Source organism: Mauremys mutica, chromosome 21 (assembly GCF_020497125.1).
Source record: "Mauremys mutica isolate MM-2020 ecotype Southern chromosome 21, ASM2049712v1, whole genome shotgun sequence".
In the NCBI taxonomy this organism is placed as follows: domain Eukaryota; kingdom Metazoa; phylum Chordata; order Testudines; family Geoemydidae; genus Mauremys; species Mauremys mutica.
Window position 1 is genome coordinate 1,521,610 of NC_059092.1, and position 17,260 is coordinate 1,538,869.

General features: G+C 49.6%; 2 protein-coding genes across 9 annotated transcripts in view; one reads left to right on the top strand and one right to left on the bottom strand.

The window, feature by feature from the left end:
* Positions 1–14,593, top strand: part of DNAJC11 (DnaJ heat shock protein family (Hsp40) member C11) — a 71,424-nt gene extending 56,831 nt beyond the window's left edge. For both annotated transcript variants that reach the window (XM_044996428.1, XM_044996429.1), the window contains exons 10-16: positions 7,769–7,885; positions 9,209–9,364; positions 9,632–9,701; positions 10,671–10,728; positions 11,465–11,607; positions 12,408–12,537; positions 13,055–14,593. In XM_044996428.1, the coding sequence (XP_044852363.1) occupies positions 7,769–7,885; positions 9,209–9,364; positions 9,632–9,701; positions 10,671–10,728; positions 11,465–11,607; positions 12,408–12,537; positions 13,055–13,080 (700 nt within the window). In that variant the 3' untranslated portion in view covers positions 13,081–14,593. The remainder of the gene's footprint in view (positions 1–7,768; positions 7,886–9,208; positions 9,365–9,631; positions 9,702–10,670; positions 10,729–11,464; positions 11,608–12,407; positions 12,538–13,054) is intronic.
* THAP3 (THAP domain containing 3) overlaps positions 1–17,260 on the bottom strand; it is a 47,979-nt gene that overhangs the window by 28,441 nt on the left and 2,278 nt on the right. For 4 of the 7 annotated variants that reach the window (XM_044996435.1, XM_044996433.1, XM_044996434.1 and 1 more), the window contains 2 exons: positions 16,959–17,054; positions 14,876–16,192 (listed from right to left, as the gene is read on the bottom strand). In XM_044996435.1, the coding sequence (XP_044852370.1) occupies positions 15,899–16,192; positions 16,959–17,054 (390 nt within the window). In that variant the 3' untranslated portion in view covers positions 14,876–15,898. Of the gene's footprint in view, positions 1–4,821; positions 5,186–12,087; positions 12,170–14,875; positions 16,193–16,958; positions 17,055–17,260 lie in introns of those variants that run through there. The other 3 variants (XM_044996437.1, XM_044996438.1, XM_044996436.1) reach the window with 2 other exon arrangements.

Consider the following 17,260-nt stretch of genomic DNA (forward strand, 5'->3'; position numbering starts at 1 on the left):
CCGCCTATTGACCTGAAGGCCCATCAGGACCTGCTTCGCTGGGTGGCGACGGCCATGGATCTCCCAGTGGCGGAGGTCCAGGAGGACGAGGACCCTATCACCAATGTGGTGGGCGCGGACGCTCCCGTGCGCGTGGCGTTACCCTTCGTCAGGACAATTCAAAAGAACCCCACTACGCTCTGGCAAACCCCTGCATCCATTCCTCCCACGGCCCGCGGGGTTGAGCGTAAATACTCGGTCCCCCCGATGGGATACGAGTACCTTTACCCCCACCCAACCCCGGACTCGTTAGTGGTGCAGTCGGTTAATGACCGCGAGAGGCACGGTCAACCTGCCCCCGCGCCTAAATCCAAGGAGGCTCGGCGCATGGACCTGCTAGGCCGCAAGGTCTACTCGGCAGGCGGCTTGCAGATGAGAATTGCCAATCAGATGGTCCTCCTCGCCAGGTACGTCTACGACATCTTGACGTCCCTGGCGAAGTTCACGGAGCTCCTGCCTTCGGCCTCCCGCCAGGAGTTCACGACGTTGTTGGAGGAGGGCAGAAGGTCATCTCGATCCTCCATCACGGCCGCCCTCGACGCTGCGGACTCCGGAGCTCGGACCTTGGCCTCCGGCGTGTCAATGCGGCGCATCGCCTGGCTGCAATCCTCTACCCTGCTGCCAGAGGTGCAGTATACTCTACAGGACCTGCCCTTCGACACACAGGGTCTCTTTTCCGAAAAGACGGATTCTCGAATCCAGACCCTGAAAGACGGCCGTATTGCAATCCGTACTCTCGGCATGCACACGCCGGCGACGCAGCGCAGGTCCTTCCGGCAGCAGCCCTCCCGGCCCCTTTATCAGCAGCGGTATCGGCCATACAATAGCCGGCGACCGGCCCAAAACCGCCGTCGTCCCTCTGGCAACCGCCGTAACCAGGGCCAGGCCGCTTCCAAGGCCCCTCAGGGGGCCAAGAAGGCCTTTTGATGGGACGCTCGAGGACGGCCCATCACTCTCCCTACCGGATCCTTCCCCGTTATTTTACAACCGCCTTTCCCATTTCTTTTCGGCGTGGTCCCAATTAACAACAGACAACTGGGTGCTTCAAACGGTCCAGTCGGGATACCGCCTGCAATTTGTTTCGCCCCCACCTTCCCACCCACCCTCCCTGTCCCTCTTCAGGGACCCCTCTCACGAGCAAGTCCTCTTACAAGAGGTTCAGTCTCTGTTGAGCGTGGGTGCCATAGAAGCAGTGCCTCAAGACAGGCGGGGCAGGGGATTCTATTCCCGCTATTTTCTCATCCCCAAAGCAAAAGGGGGGCTACGTCCTATCCTGGACCTTCGCGAGCTGAACAAGTACCTGCTCAAGCCCAAGTTTCGCATGGTCACTTTGGGGACCATCATTCCCTCTCTGGATCCGGGAGACTGGTTTGCCGCCCTCGACATGAAGGATGCCTACTTCCATGTCGCGATCTACCCTCCCCATCGACGCTACCTGCGTTTCGTGGTGAACAACGCACACTACCAGTTCGCAGTGTTGCCATTCGGACTCGCCACCGCCCCGAGGGTGTTTACCAAATGGATGGCGGTGGTTGCCGCGGCCCTCCGCCGTCGTCGGATACACGTCTACCCGTATCTCGACGACTGGCTGGTTCGAGGTCAGTCCCGACAACTCGTGATGGCCCAGATGACAGAAATCCTGTCTCTCTTTCAGCGACTCGGTCTTCTCATCAACACCGAGAAGTCCACGTTGATGCCAGCACAGCGAGTGGAGTTCATCGGAGCGGTCCTCGACTCTACGGTGGCCAGGGCCTGTCTCCCTCGCGCTCGACACCAGACGATGGTCTCCATCATCCGGGACCTCGTCACTTTCCCGACCACGACGGTGCGCTCCTGCCTCCGCCTCCTGGGCCACATGGCTTCGTGCACGTATGTCACCGCGTACGCGCGGCTCCACCTCCGCCCGTTCCAGTCTTGGCTCGCGTCGGTGTACCGGCCTCATCGAGACCCCATCGACATGGTGGTCACGGTCACCAGGATGACCCTCGAGTCCCTCCGCTGGTGGCTCGACCCGGAGGTCGTGTGTGCGGGAGTCCCGTTCCACCCTCCTCGCCCGTCCGCCACTCTGACCACGGATGCCTCAGCGCTCGGTTGGGGAGCTCACCTGGGCGACCTTCAAACCCAAGGTCTGTGGTCGCCCCAGGAGCTCGCCCTGCACATCAATGTCCGCGAGCTGCGAGCGATCCGTCTGGCCTGCCGCACCTTCTGCACCCGACTGCAAGGCCGCTGTGTAACAGTGTTCACGGACAATACAACAGCAATGTTCTACGTGAACAAACAGGGCGGAGCCCGATCCTCCCTCCTCTGCAAGGAGGCGATGCTCCTGTGGGACTTCTGCGTGACCCACTCCATTCACCTGGAAGCGTCCTTTCTTCCAGGAGTGCAGAACACGCTGGCCGACCATCTCAGCAGGTCGTTCCTCTCCCACAAGTGGTCCCTCCGTCCAGATGTCGTCCACACAATCTTCCGGAGGTGGGGGTTTCCCCAGATAGACCTATTCGCCTCCAGGGAGAACAGGAAGTGCCACCTGTTTTGCTCGTACCAGGGTCGCTCGCCAGGCTCCCTGTCGGACGCCTTCCTTTATCCCTGGACGGATCGCCTCCTCTATGCCTTCCCTCCGTTCCCACTCGTGCACCGAGTGCTCCTGAAGCTTCGGAGGGACAGAGCCACCGTCGTACTCGTAGCGCCGGCCTGGCCGAGGCAGCACTGGTACACCCTGCTGCTCGAGCTCTCCGTTCGGGAACCCATCCCCCTTCCGTTGTGGCCGGACCTCATCACCCAGGACTTCGGCAGACTCTGCCATCCGAACCTGCAGTCCCTCCATCTCACAGCTTGGTACCTGAGTGGTTGACCCACGCGGAGAGGGGCTGTTCTGCGGCAGTTCAGCAGGTCCTGCTTGAGAGCAGGAAGCCTTCCACTCGCTCCACTTACCTAGCGAAATGGAAGAGATTCGCACTATGGTGTGATCAACGAGGTCTCAATCCGTTCGTAGTCCCGGTCCCTACCATCCTGGACTACCTCTGGTACCTTAAGGAGCAAGGTCTTGCGGTCTCCTCCTTGAGAGTTCACCTGGCAGCAGTGTCCGCCTTTCGTCCATCCGTGGAAGGTCGGTCCATCTTCTCGAACCAGATGGTTTCCTGCTTCCTCAAGGGCCTGGACCGCTTGTACCCGCCGGTCCGGCGTCCTACCCCGACATGGGATTTGAACCTCATGCTGGCTAAGCTGATGAGTCCCCCGTTCGAGCCCTTAGCCACGTGCTCACTGCTCTACCTCTCCTGGAAGACGGCCTTCCTCGTCGCCATTACATCAGCGAGACGAGTTTCTGAGCTCCGCGCTCTGACGGTTAGCCCGCCGTACACAGTCTTCCATGGGGACAAGGTGCAGCTTCGCCCTCATCCTGCATTCCTCCCGAAGGTAGTGTCAGCTTTCCATCTCAACCAGGAGATCTTCCTCCCGGTGTTCTTCCCGAAGCCACATGCCTCGCCTCGGGAGCAACAGCTGCACACCCTCGACGTCCGCAGGGCGCTCGCTTTCTACATCGAGCGGACTAAGCCCTTCCGGCGTTCGCCCCAGCTGTTCGTAGCGGTTGCTGACCGCATGAAGGGCGAGCCGATATCCTCCCAGCGCATTTCCTCCTGGGTCACTGCTTGTATCCGGACCTGCTACGAGCTTGCTCGCGTGCCACCATGCCGCCTCACCGCTCACTCGACAAGAGCGCACGCCTCGTCCGCCGCTTTCCTGGCCAATGTTCCGATCCAGGACATCTGTCGAGCGGCCACCTGGTCTTCGGTCCACACCTTCGCCTCCCACTACGCGTTGGTGCAGCAGTCTCGAGACGACGCAGCCTTCGGCTCCGCGGTATTACACTCCGCCACGTCTCACTCCGACCCCACCGCCTAGGTAAGGCTTGGGAATCACCTAACTGGAATGCATAGGAGCAATCACTCAAAGAAGAAAAGACGGTTACTCACCTGTAGTAACTGTTGTTCTTCGAGATGTGTTGCTCCTATCCATTCCAGACCCGCCCTCCTTCCCCACTGTTGGAGTAGCCGGCAAGAAGGAACTGAGGAGCGGACGGGCCGGCTGGAGTATATAACAGGCGCCATAGCGGCGCCACTCCAGGGGGCGCCAGCCGGCCCGCTGGAGTTGCTAGGGTAAAAAAGTTCCGAGATGCCGTGCACGCGCGGCGCGCACACCTAACTGGAATGGATAGGAGCAACACATCTCGAAGAACAACAGTTACTACAGGTGAGTAACCGTCTTTTCCACATTGTTTCCTGTTTTAATTTGCTGATATTTCTTTAACTCGTCTGCCTGTGGCAGCTCCACTTCAGGATGTGCATGCACCTGTGTGCTCCTGATTGGAGACTGGCGTCAGCAGGGTTTGCACCTGCACCCTAGGAATCCTCATGCTCCAATGTAAGGGCACAGTGTGGGAGTATGGCCCTGCTGCCACCCCAGTTCCGTCTCAACTACCCACGGCTTGAGACAGAGCATTGCACTGTTGGCTATAGTTAGACATGCAAGAAGCTGTATGGCTCTTACTGTTTCTTTTCGTAGTGATTTTCTTTATATATTTTCCCGTTGTTTAGCACACTTTAGCATCCCCTCTGTTTCATTTGCCTGATCTGGGTGTTTGTTTTCTTCTTGGGCCTCAATCCATGGCCTCGAGTAATGGGTTATACCCAAGACCCCCAGATTCAAACCCTGCCAGACCTGCCATAGGTCTTTTCCCTGCAGTGACAGACATACAAGCTGCGTCCACTGCCTGGGAAAAACTCACATCTCATTGAAATGCAAGATCTGCTCAGGATTTAAAAGCAAGTCTAAAATATCGGGGGAGAACAGACTAAAACTCCTGTTGATGGAGTGTTTTCTGAGACCTGCAGGGTCCAAGTCACATCCCATACGTCAGATTCAGTTGCACAGAGAGCTCTGGCCACCATCACTGCTGTGGTGGGAAGCAAAGATGCTGGGGCCCCTTTAGAACCATCCAGACCCTAAAAAAGGAGAGAACCCATTCTCCAGAATGGGATAAGAGAAGAGAAAAGTCACCTCTGGGTCCAGGCCTCAGGAGACCTCACATCCCAACACGAGTATTGCCGAGGCTCCCGCCCCACCACTGCTACCATGATCCTGGCACCGGCTAAAAAGACAACATTGCGTACTGAGAAACTGTCTGGTAAACAACCTCAAGTGGCGTCAGCGTTGGCACTGGACTCGGTGCCTTTGAAGCATAAGGACTTTAAGGACAAGCTTAAATCATGGTTGGTACCAGCCAGCCAAGAAGGGTGCATGGATTGCACTTACCACCTGACTCCTGGGGGGCCCCTGTCCGGAGTCGCTGGTACCGTACTAGCTTCTGTTCCATGAGGACCTGGGAGGAATCTGAGTCACCATTGCTGAGGGGTACCTAGAGAGACACTCTGCCAGTGCTGACTTACCTCCTGGAGTCTACTTAACCTCTGGCCCCAAGCAGCAAAAAAAGAAAAAGTCGCGATCTGCAGCTCTACCGCCAACGCTTCAGTCTTCGCTCCGAGAGGGAGTGAGGGACGTGCCGCCCCTCACCGTTGGCCGCCCCAAGCAGCTGCTTGCTGGGCTGGTGCCTGGAGCTGGCCCTGGGTGGGAGGGGGTGGTGCAGTCCCACCCACCACTCCAGGTCCCAACCCAAGGATCCTTTAAGTATAGCAGCCTTGTGCTGCATCCCTTTACTAATTACTAAAGTTAAGATTTTATCACAGTTATTTTTAGTAAAAGTCAGGGACCGGTCACAGGCTTCTATGAATTTTTGCTTATTGCCTGTGACTGGTCCCTGACTTTTACTGAAAATAACTGTGACAAATGGGGCTGATGGGGAATGAGAGTTGGAGTCCTGCTGTGGGAGGGGAGTGGAGGAGTCCAGCTCCTGTGGCTGCTCGGGGCTCCTCGGGGCCTGTGGCGGCTGGGAGCTCCAGGGCTGGTGGCTGGGAGCGGTGAGGGTGGCAACTTGGTGGAAAGATCCAAAAGAGGTATGTGTGGGAGTTCCATTGTCACAGCCTTCTCCCACCAGGATCATCAGCACAGTGCTTCCCTGTTGGACTGGAGTGCGCATTTCCAGGACTTCACAGCTCAGGACAAATGGACCAGTTGAGGAAATCCTTGTTACACTTGCCAGCCCTTCCTTACCCACATCTGGGGAAACCCAGTCATCATAATGCTGGCCAACAGAGCAGCTGTGTGTTAGATCATTTGGTGAGGAGGAGAAAGATCCTTTTGTTCCGAGTCAGTAAAATGATGGAACTGGTGCATATCATACCACATACAGATCTCAGTAGAAAACCTACTAGAAGGAAAACCTACCTACAGACATGGACATGTTTCCACTGATCTATACCTCCTCTCAAGTCTCGTGTGATGCACGTTCTCAGTTATCTGCCAAATTTAAAAATCATGGAATTATTGCTGAGCTCGGTTAAGGTTCACCTTGCTGCCATCACAGCTTTTCACCCCCGTATTGAGGAGTTTTCAGTTCTTCAGACACCTGCCTGTGATGATGCTTATTAAGTGCCTGTTCAGCCTTTTTCCTCCTGTCAAAAAACCCACTCCACCATGGGATCTCAGTTTAGTTCTTAATGTGCTGAAGAAGCCTCAGTTTGAACCTATGGGGAGTTGATCCCTCTTCCTTTGTCCCTCTGTACTTGGTTCCTCATGGCCATCACCTCAGCCAGGAAGGGTGTTGGAGAGATAGGAGCCCTGTTGGCTGACCCACTGTAAACAGTGTTCTATCGTAACGAGGTGACACTACATCCACATCTTTGCTTTCTATCTAAAGTTTCTTCAGAGTTCCACATTTATCAAGAGAGTCACCCACTGGTGTTTCACCCCGAGCCTCACTCTTCAAGAGGAGAAATGAGCCACCATTCACTGAATGTAAGAAGAGCTCTTGCCTTTTACCGCGACAGAACTAACCCCCTTAGGGCTTCTCCAAGGCTTTTCAGCTCTGTCATGGAATGAATAAAAGGACATCCATTCTCCACCCAAAGACTGTTGTAGGATGCTTCTTAACCTGTTACAAAGCCTTGGGGGGTTGTCCCCCCTTAAGATGATAGCTAATTCCACCAGGGCTCAATCTCAGAGTGGCCCTACTGAAAAGCATCCTGTCTCAGACATCTGCAAGGCAGCCACCTGATCTTTGGTGCACGTTTTTTCAGCACTATGCTGTGCTTGCTTCCAGAGTGACACACCTTTTGGTGACACTGTTCTATGATCCATACTAAATCAGCCTCCTCAGCACCCTCCTGCCACACTCAGAATCTCCTGAAGTGAGACCCCTTAGGGACACTACTCGAAAAAGAAGGGGAGGTGACTGACTTGGTATGGTAACTGTAGTTCCTCGAGATGTGGCCCTATGGGTGCTGCATTACCCACGCCCCTTCCCATCTGCCTTGCAGTCTTGCTAGAATTCCGTGGTTGAGAAGGAATTGGAGTGGAGGCAGTACTTCCATTCCCTCTGCCCACCCATATAGTCTTGCACCGGAGCACAAGGATATCTAGGGCGCAGGCACAGAGCCGCGGACGCTACTGACAAAAATCTCTGATCACGCACAACTTGAAGAACTCCAGTTACTGTACAAGGTTGGTAACCTCTCCTTTGTGATACGTGGTGAACCACAATAAACAGAATTGGATAGTAAAAGAGAAATTGTAGACTGTGCTCTTGTCTTATTGTTTTCTGGTTTTGTCATTCTAGGGCAGGTTTCTTTGGGACCATAGTGGAATATGGAGCAGAGAGGAAGATTTCCAGACACAGTATTTTGGGAGCCACTGTCAGTGTTGGTGTTCCCCAGGGAGTGTCTCTGAAAATCAAGTCAGTTCAAGATTATAACTGTGATGTTGGTGGCTATGACTGTAACACACATTCATGTGTCTAATGCATTCAATTGAGGCACCCAAGCAAAGGTATTTTAGGCATACTAGCAACAGGACCCCGAAGGCTATGATGCATGTACATGCCATAAAATGGAGCAGGTTGCAGCTGCTCTCACTTTTAATAGAGGGATGTGGCCCTCTAAGCCTACTTCTGTTGAAGGCTGAGCATTTCATTTGGCACTAGTGTGCAAGTACATTAAAAATATCTGAGGGTGCATTTTAAAAATCAAATGTGGCAAATTACTGTAAGTGGATAGATACTGAATATATTTAATTGCATTCCAGTTACCACAGCTTTACACAGGCAAAAATTCAGACCAACCTAGATTGCTAAAGTTAAGAATATATCAGTTTTCACTAGTTAACATGATGCAGCTTTCAAAGAGGTACTAACAGAACACTGTGTTGATAGGTTTCAGAGTAGCAGCCGTGTTAGTCTGTATCCGCAAAAAAAAACAGGAGTACTTGTGGCACCTTAAAGACTAACAAATTTATTGTAGCATGAGCTTTCGTGAGCTAAAGCTCACTTCTTCTTTGTTGATAGACTGTCGTGCATATTTTTATTTTGCCAGCAGAGGGCATGACAACACTACAGAACCTATCCAAAAACACTAAGATCGCAGTCTTGATGATAAGACTTCAGATCATGACAAACTTGCTAAAATAAATTTGACCATAAGCAACTGATGAACATTAATATTTTCCTTCCTGCAAGGCACATGCATGAATGTGATCCTTCTTGTGAGAGCATCCTCTGTTCCTGTGTACCTTGAACTTTGGTTATCTCATGATGTTTTCAGGGACCAGTAATGTTCCTTGCCTTATTGGGTAGGAATCCAGGAAGTGATGGTGGGGAACAGTGCAGCAGTAGATTCTTTCAGAGTAAGCAACTGCTTCTGATTTCCCTCTGGAAGGGGTGATTGTGTCTTTCCCCAATGAGTTATGGGACCATAAGAGATTCTCTCAAGATTTTTTTAAATAGACTCCAGAACATCATCACCGCTCCAACCAAGTATCTCCAGAGACACCTACTCCTTAAAAGTAAGGGCTCTGCCAGGCTTCAGACGTCTCCATTGCTGCTGTTCTGATTTAGTCTGAGCTCTTCACCTTTGGGTTCAGAATTCAGACTATCCCACTACCTCTGGTGGTTGCTGCTGCTGAGTTGGAGCCTACACTGTTGGCCAGCATTAGACATATTCTGTTGTGTGCTTTAGAACTCCAGACTTGCTTTGATAAGCTGCTTTGTTCTTCTTTGTTTTAGGTTGAACAGGGCCAGCCAGACCTACTTCTTTCCTGTCCACCTGACAGATCAGCTGCTCCCCAGTGCTGTGTTCTATGCCACCGTGGGACCCTTAGTTATCTACTTTGCCATGCATAGGCTAATCATCAAACCCTACCTCAGGGCACAAAAGGAGAAGTGAGTCTGAGGTCATGTGTTTTAAATAGAGCTGGGCTCTCCTATTCAATTGCTTTTGGAAGCAGGGTGGCAGGTTTAGGGGCATTTATCTGCAGTACAACTGTTGTATTGGGAGTTAAAATGGGGAGCCTGAAGGATGATCGCTGTAAAGAATCTCCAATGGAGGCCTTGAAACCAGCCTGACTGAGTGAGGTTTGTAGGATCATTAAGGCCTATTAAGGTATTTAATGCCTATAACTAATGTGTTGTTCAACTTCCTCATGTCAGAGAGTTGGAGAAACAAAGGGAAAGTACAGCCAGTGATGTCCAACAAAAGAAGCAGGAGGCGGAAGCTGCAGTAAGTGGTCCATTCCTCCATCCCCAGTCTTGCCTGTTAGTTTCATCCTTGGTTATATTGTTCCATACAGCACATGCCACCCACTTTGTTCTCCAGCTGTGTCCCCAGTATCATTTGCAGAACTCATACCATCTGCAGTGTTGCCAATTCTTCCGATTTAGAGTGGTGTGATTTTTGCCAGGGCTGGAGCCAATCTAGTGAAGATATGAAGAGCCCCAGTCCTCTTTGGAATTTTAGCTCTGCCTGGGGGAAAAATCCCCTCCCTGACTGGCTGCCTTCCACATTTGCCTGCCTCCTGGGGAAGAGTAGCCAATCATAACCGCTGTAGCAGCAGGCAGAGTTTTTCCACCTCCCCTCAGGACCATTCTCACAGTAGAGAAGGGGGCAGAAAGAGCCAAGAGTCTCATGGCAGCTCTGTGCCCCCCCTCTTTGCTCCTCCCTGCTCCCATCTCCTGCCCTGCAATACCCAGTCTGGGGGTATGTGGGATGGGGGAAGAACCTGTCACTGCCCCCCAGCCCAGGAAGTAAGACTGAGTCTTCCCCTTCACCCCAGCGGCTGAGTGTGCTGCTGTCATTGGCAAGGGCAACAGAATACAGAGCCTCCCGCAAGCCACAATTGCTGACACTCGTTCATTTCTCTGGGACACTCTACCCATGGATTGGATGATCTCCAGACTTGACTTGGAGCCTTCCTATGGTCCCTAACATTCCCATGCTCTGTCACCACAACCCCAGGGCAGTTGGAGGCATTTCCCACTTCCCTGTGTTTTTGTTCTGATCTTCATTTTCATATTTATGTGCAGGTGAGCTCTGAGACAATGCCCAGGCCCTGGTCTGCAGGTGTCTTCCTAATTCACTCATCCCTCGTGACCCTTCTCAGCTAAAGGACACTATTCCCACTTGGGGTTCATAGCTCCTTTAAATGGAATCTGACTGCTGAATTTTGTTTTGTCCTTTGTGTTGTGGCAGGTTCGGTTAATGCAAGAGTCTGTCCGGAGGATAATTGAGGCAGAGGAAGCCAGGATGGGTAAAAAGTGCAGCATGACTTACTTGTTCTGAAGGGTTTGAGGAGAGGAACAGGGAGTGTGATCCCTATAGAGATTGGAGGGCTGGGGAGAGAAGTGAAAAGTAGGTATTAAGGGTGGGCAAACTTTTTGGCCCGAGGGCCACATCTGTGTATGAAAATTGTATGGTGGGTCATGAATACTCACGAAATTGGGGTTGGGGTGCTGGGGGGTTAAGGGCTCTGGATGGGGGTGCGGGCTCAGGTGTGGGGCCAGAAATGAGTTCAGGGTGTGGGAGGGGGCTCCAGGCTGGAGCAGGGGGTTGGGGTGTGGGCTTCACCTGGAGATGCAGGCTCTGGGGTGGGGCTGGGATGAGGGATTTGGGGTGTAGAAAGTGCTCCAGGCTGGGCCTGAGCAGTTCGGAGGGCTGGAGGGGGATCAGGGCTGGGGCAGAGGGTTGGGGCATGGGGGGGGGCTCTGGCTGGGGGTGCAGGCTCTGGGGTGGGGCTGGAGATGAGGAGTTTGGGATGCAGGAGGGTGCTCCAGGCTGGGATCGAGGAGTTTGGAGGGTGGGAGGGGGATTAGAGCTAGGGAAAGGGGTTGGGGCATGGGAGGGGTTCGGGGTACAGGCTCCAGTTACCTCAAGCAGTTCCTGGAAGCAGCAGCATGTCCCCCCTCCGGCTCCTATCTTTTCATCAGTTTCTCTACAGGTGCCTGGGGGAGCCTTTTACCCTATCTTTGTCCTTGTGTGGAATGCAGGTTTGATAATAGTGAATGCCTGGTATGGGAAGTTTGTCAATGACAACAGCAGGAAGAACGAGAAAGTGAAAGTCATAGATGTGACCGTGCCCCTGCAGTGCTTGGTGAAGGACTCTAAGCTTATCCTCACAGAGGCCTCCAAGGTATGCAATGACATGTGCTGAATTGCCTTGTGGGTGCTAACCTTTGCTGCAGGCCCTGCACATCCCAGTCCTGCACCACCATCCTCCCCTGGCAGAGTGCAGGCAAACAAACCAGAAGTAAACTCTAATCCAGAACAAGTGCATCCACAAAAAGAGCTGCTCTAAAGTACTCTTAAATGATAGAGTTTAAATAACCACCATGAACACCTAGCAGAGCTGACACTTTTCCTGAATGTCCATGGCTTGTATAGGAACGGAAGGCCTCACTCAATTATATTATCAGATATGTAATAACTACTGTAGGTCAGTGGGAGAATCAGATGCATTTAACTAATGTTGGATGTTAAAGGGACACTGTCATCTTGAAAATTACATGTCTGAAAATTATTTACCTGCTATTGTTATAAATAATGCCTAAAACCACTGGCAGAAAGATTAAAGGGGAGAATTATTTTTTTATTTACTTTGAATTTACTTTACCTTGGCTGCCCTTTGTAGTCACTTCTGCTGATTCCCCTACACAGTCAGTTTCCCTTGTTGTTTGTGAGAGTCTCTCACTCAGCTGCAGGGGGAGAAAAATATTTAATAAAATAGGAAAATTTAATTATAAAACCAACCTTTAGGCAGGTGTAATTGAAAGTGTCTTTAACTAATGTTTTACATTAATTAGCTGGTGTTGATGGTGTCCCATGTGCAGGAGACCAGCTTCAACTCCTTTTAAAACTCCCTCTTTCTGTTGTAACCTACAAGCACCAGTGGGAGAGCTGTGAGTGCTCAGTGTGTTGTTTTCGTTGTTGAAGGCTGGGCTGCCTGGGTTCTATGACCCTTGTGTGGGCGAAGAGAAGAGTTTGAAAGTGCTGTATCAGTTTCGGGGAGTTCTACATCAAGTGATGTCTGCTGACAGCGAGGCCCTTAGGATACCAAAGCAATGTAAGTAGCAAGGATTGTTTTCTCCTTTCTCCAGTCACCAAGCCCCAATTCCAGCAGAGAGGACAGGATCTTCTCAGGCCCCCCCTCCCCCCCCCCAATTCACTGGGTTGCACTCCATCGCAGTGTCTGGCATCAGTGATGCCTTGCTGTTGCTGGTTAGGATGTCTCAATTGTGCAAGTGCTCTTCCAGGGACAGTGGAGCCATTAGCTTTGAGGCATTAGCCTGTTCTGGATGTGTCTCTAATGAATAGCTGCATTGTGATTTGGCTGAAGAGTACAAGTCCTTTCTAAACCAGTCTTGGGCACCTCAGACTGCGTGCTATCCTTTGGCGAATTCTGGTTTCTAAGTGATCAGTCTCTTACTTTTGATGCTTTTGTATGTTTGTGAGAATCTTGCATTCAGTGATTTCCTTTGCTGCTAGTACTTCTCTTCTGCAACTGACACTATGGTAAATGTTGCTGAGAGTTAGGACATCTCTATTAATAAACATGAACTGAGTCCATTTGTTCTTAACAGCTCACAGGATTGATGCGGACGGCTAATGTGGTGAGAAAGCAGGGTGTCATGTATGGTACCTGAATCAACAGAAGCTGCAAAACCTTCCTCCTGGATTCTACAAGTTTGAAACTGAAACTGAGATGTTTTTATTTTTATGATCCATATAGAAGGCGGTGTCATACCAATTATGTTAAGGGGTAACGAGAAAACCTGCTCTTACAGGTACCTCCAAGGCAATACTGCCCTGGATTGTGGCTTGGCAGCCAATAGGGAACATGGCTGAGAACGTGCAGTGCTCTCTGCGTGCCCATCACCTGCCTGGGAGGTGTGACAGGTAGAGCCCCAGCTGTCATGTGTCCAAGCCCTTCCTGCCATGAGTTAACTGCAGCTCATTTGTCCAGTCTCATTGTTTCCTCTCGCTGTCAGCAAGATGGGAAGTGGAGGAGGACTCTTCGCTCTCCCTTTCCCTCAAGCTTACAGGGTTGGGGTTAAGTTAACTGAAAACAACTAGCTAATTTAACCCTTTCTGCTCCTAAGGGGAAAGTGAAGTTTGTGGCCACCTCCTAAGAATCCTCTCTATCAATCCTGTGACTGGACAGAGGATGTGCTGTTCATCCCACTTCTGTATTTAAAATGTACTTTTTGTTTAAGGACAAGTATGTTTAGAATGAAGTTCTCTGCTTTTCCTAATCACGTGGACCTTTTTCAGCACGCGTCCATCCAGCTGTGCCAGTAGCATTCGTTCCAAGCATTGTTACTACTCCAGATTAATTATAGATTATAACCACTGTCCATGTCAAATTAATTTTGCTCCTCCTCACCCAGGACTGCATGTTGTTTTAAGTCTTTTTTGGGGAAAAGTGAATTAGATTAACTGAATAGTTCTGTTCCTAGCTGATTCTGGTGCTGCAACTCTTCCCCTCTGATTTTATGCTGGGAAAAGAGGGAAATGAAGTTGATACAAGTAAACCAGACCAAAGCGTAGAGATGTGCCAAATAGGAGGAACAACTGAAAACTTCAAAACCATGACTGCCACCAGTCTGAGTGGCTAGATTCCCTAGAATAGCCTTAGGATGCAACCCCTGCCTGTGATTTACCTTACCTCCAGAGAGGTGCACTCTTGGTCTACCAACATAACTGAAAGCAGCAGGACTGCTGGAAATAGCACTATTAAGTATCTGGCATCTTAGTACTTTTAGATATTTATATAAAAGGGAGAGTGGTGGCTATTATGCAGGCAGAAATGTAGCTGTACTCTTGGCCAGTCGTGGGGGGGGGGGGCTTCTCGTTTATATGCAAGAGATTTAGGAAGAAGTGCATATGGACAGAGGCACTGTTGCTACTGATAACTACTGGAGTAAATAACTTCCTGACATGCACCTTGGCCCCCTATTTCTTTAGTGTAACTGCTATTGTGTTTACTTATGTCAGTCCTATCTCCCCCTCACAAGCGTGAAATCACATCAGGGAATTTCATTCGCAATAGTTCTTGTCCAAGAGCAGGTTTACCACAGCTGTTCCAGGAAAGCTGATAATTATCTCTCCCCTCCTTGTTCCTACAATCAAGTGCTGCTTGCCAGTTTTTTATCAGAAAAATCTCACCTTTTTACGCATGAACAGCACCTGTTCTAGGAATGCATTTCATTCACTACCATCTCACAGTGTTTTTTGATCTGAAGCTAAGTGTCAACTGTGCAATAAATTTTGTGTTGAATCAATTTTCAGTTGAAAACTGCCCCGTGTTTCCTTTGCTGCAGATGGATCTTCCACACATTGATTACTTCCCCTTGTTTAAAGCTGGTGGAAGAGAAAACACTGTATTGTCATAATAAATCCTCTTTGAAAGCTGTGGGTAGTGAATTAGTTATTTTTATAAATACAAGCTTGGCTTCTTTCAAATCCTTCCTCAAGACCCACTGTGAATGGTGGTTTTTACAGTAAGTTGCTATGTGATGGCTGGGCAGGATGCCAGCATCTTCAATAAAATACTCAAATGTGCATCACCTCTTCCACCTACCACCAGCTTTTTATTTTATTATTGCATCTTAGTCTCGGCTGTAAGCTCTTCTTAGGAAGGAACTCTCTCATCTGTGTTTGTAGGGTGCTTAGAATGATGTTGCTTTGGCTACTGTAACACAATTTCTCGTAACAGGATTGTGTGGGGATTGAGTAAAGGCTGAGATGCGAGTAGTAGTACGTATAAAATAGTAGCAAAACATTTGCTGTTAATTATAAGAAAAAATCCCAACAGAGCAGATAAAATCCAGCCACAGAATAGAGATGAAACATTAAACAATAATTAATTAACTTTATACAAAAATAAAATCATTTACCCTCTGTTTGCCTGATGTAAATAGTTATAATACAGTTTTTGCTGTCATGAAAATCTACTTTCATATAAATTATACGGAATGGGATGGGGAGAAAAGAGCTAGCACCATGACTTACAAAAGTGGTCTCTGGCTCATGCAGTAGTTTTACAACTTTGGAATTACGTCACACCTCGAAAAAACAATGTCTATATGACTTAACATTGGCTTAACTAAATGTAATTACCAGAAAAGTTCCCAGGGTCTCTTCTCACACACCCATATACAGCTGGCATTCTTACTTTATTATAAAGGCATTTAGATTACAAATGCTGAGGCAAGAAGTGCAGGTTTAGGGAATTTTTTACATTCTATTTCTCAGCCAAGCTCCCTTTGCTAGTTCTCATTTCACCATGTGCATGCTGGGTAGTTATGAGGTACGTGAACTTTAAGCTATGCTCATCAGAAACAGTAGTGAGTACATTACTCACTCTATTAAAGTACTCTAGCCGGCAGCCTGTCGAACCACAGTTCTTGCTGGTAGATGAGTGTTCAAAAAGTCAGGCCCTGTTCCCTCCCCACAGGCTGTCTGGCCTGGTGTTTTTGCTGCTCCTTTTTGCAGGCCTGGAGCCGCACAAACATCCTCCTCAGTGCCATGCTTTTAACCTTCAGGCGTTTTTGCAGTTTTTCATTTTCCTCTAGTGCCTGGAAAAGTTTTTGTTTTAAGGAAGCACAGTCACTGACAGCATAGTTGTGATCTGAGGTCTGAACTGGGTGGTGTCTCTGCACTGGGGGCCTGGATTGCAGCAGCCAGCCCTCCACTTCTGTTGCCTTAGTTGTGCTAACCTGAAAAGAACATAGGGAGTGAAAGTGAGGGATGCAGAGCTTGGCTGGATGGGTATTATACAGGGAGACACTATGTAAGCTTCTTCCGAAACATGACTAATGCACCTCACCCTGAGCAGCCACTATTCCAATCCTGGGAGTCAAGCAGAAGCTTTCCTACTAGTCATGCTACTTTGCCTTTCTCTCTCTCTGAGACTAACGTGTCTCCATATTTCACAGCGGAGGTTTGCATTCTCCTCATTGTACAGTAAGAGGAAGTGATTTGCTCAACCCACAGCTAGTCAGTTGCAGACCCAACAATATAATCCAGGTCTCCTGACTCCCCAGTTCCTGCTGAAACCACCAGACAATTTATTTTCAGGCAAATTGCATGGTAGTTTTTGAAATGGACCAATATCCCCAAAGCTCAGCACTGAACTCTTTTCACGTGAGACCTTCTGTGTTTGAAGTCAAATCCCCAGAAACTAGCAGTGGCTGGGGTTAAGCTTACCCAATCCCCCTGAATATACTTCATGAAAATTGAATTATTCTTGAAACACAGTCAAGTCACCAAAACTCAACAGGTGCTTGCTCTCCAGTTCTGTAAGAATCATTACGTTTTCAAGTCAAGAGTCACAGGGCCTCTACAGCCAGTTCTTTTCTATATGAAGTAATAAAACATTCACTCATTTCTGCTTCCCTATCTCTGTAGTGCTTTGAGCTCAGCTGTGTGTAATTGTCAAAAATGTTTGATTTTGCCTAAGATGTAAAGTAAAGAGACTCTTACCTCTTCTATTGGTTCCTCTGTTCTACTGGGTTGGGGCTCTTGATGTAGAACAGTTTCTTCATCTAATCTCCTTCCATCCTCTGTCCTTGTAAAGTCCTAAAGAGACCAGGAGAATTACCCAAACTCAAGCAGCTCTTATTTTCAACACCACTAGTATTACAGCTTAAAGTGATCTCTGTTCCAGGAGAGACGGTCAGTGTAAATGAGCCATACACTCCCTTTAGGCCTTCATTTTTATTTCAACATAAAGTACAAAGTTACTAACTGGAATTAAAATAGAAGTGATAAGCAATTGGGATTGA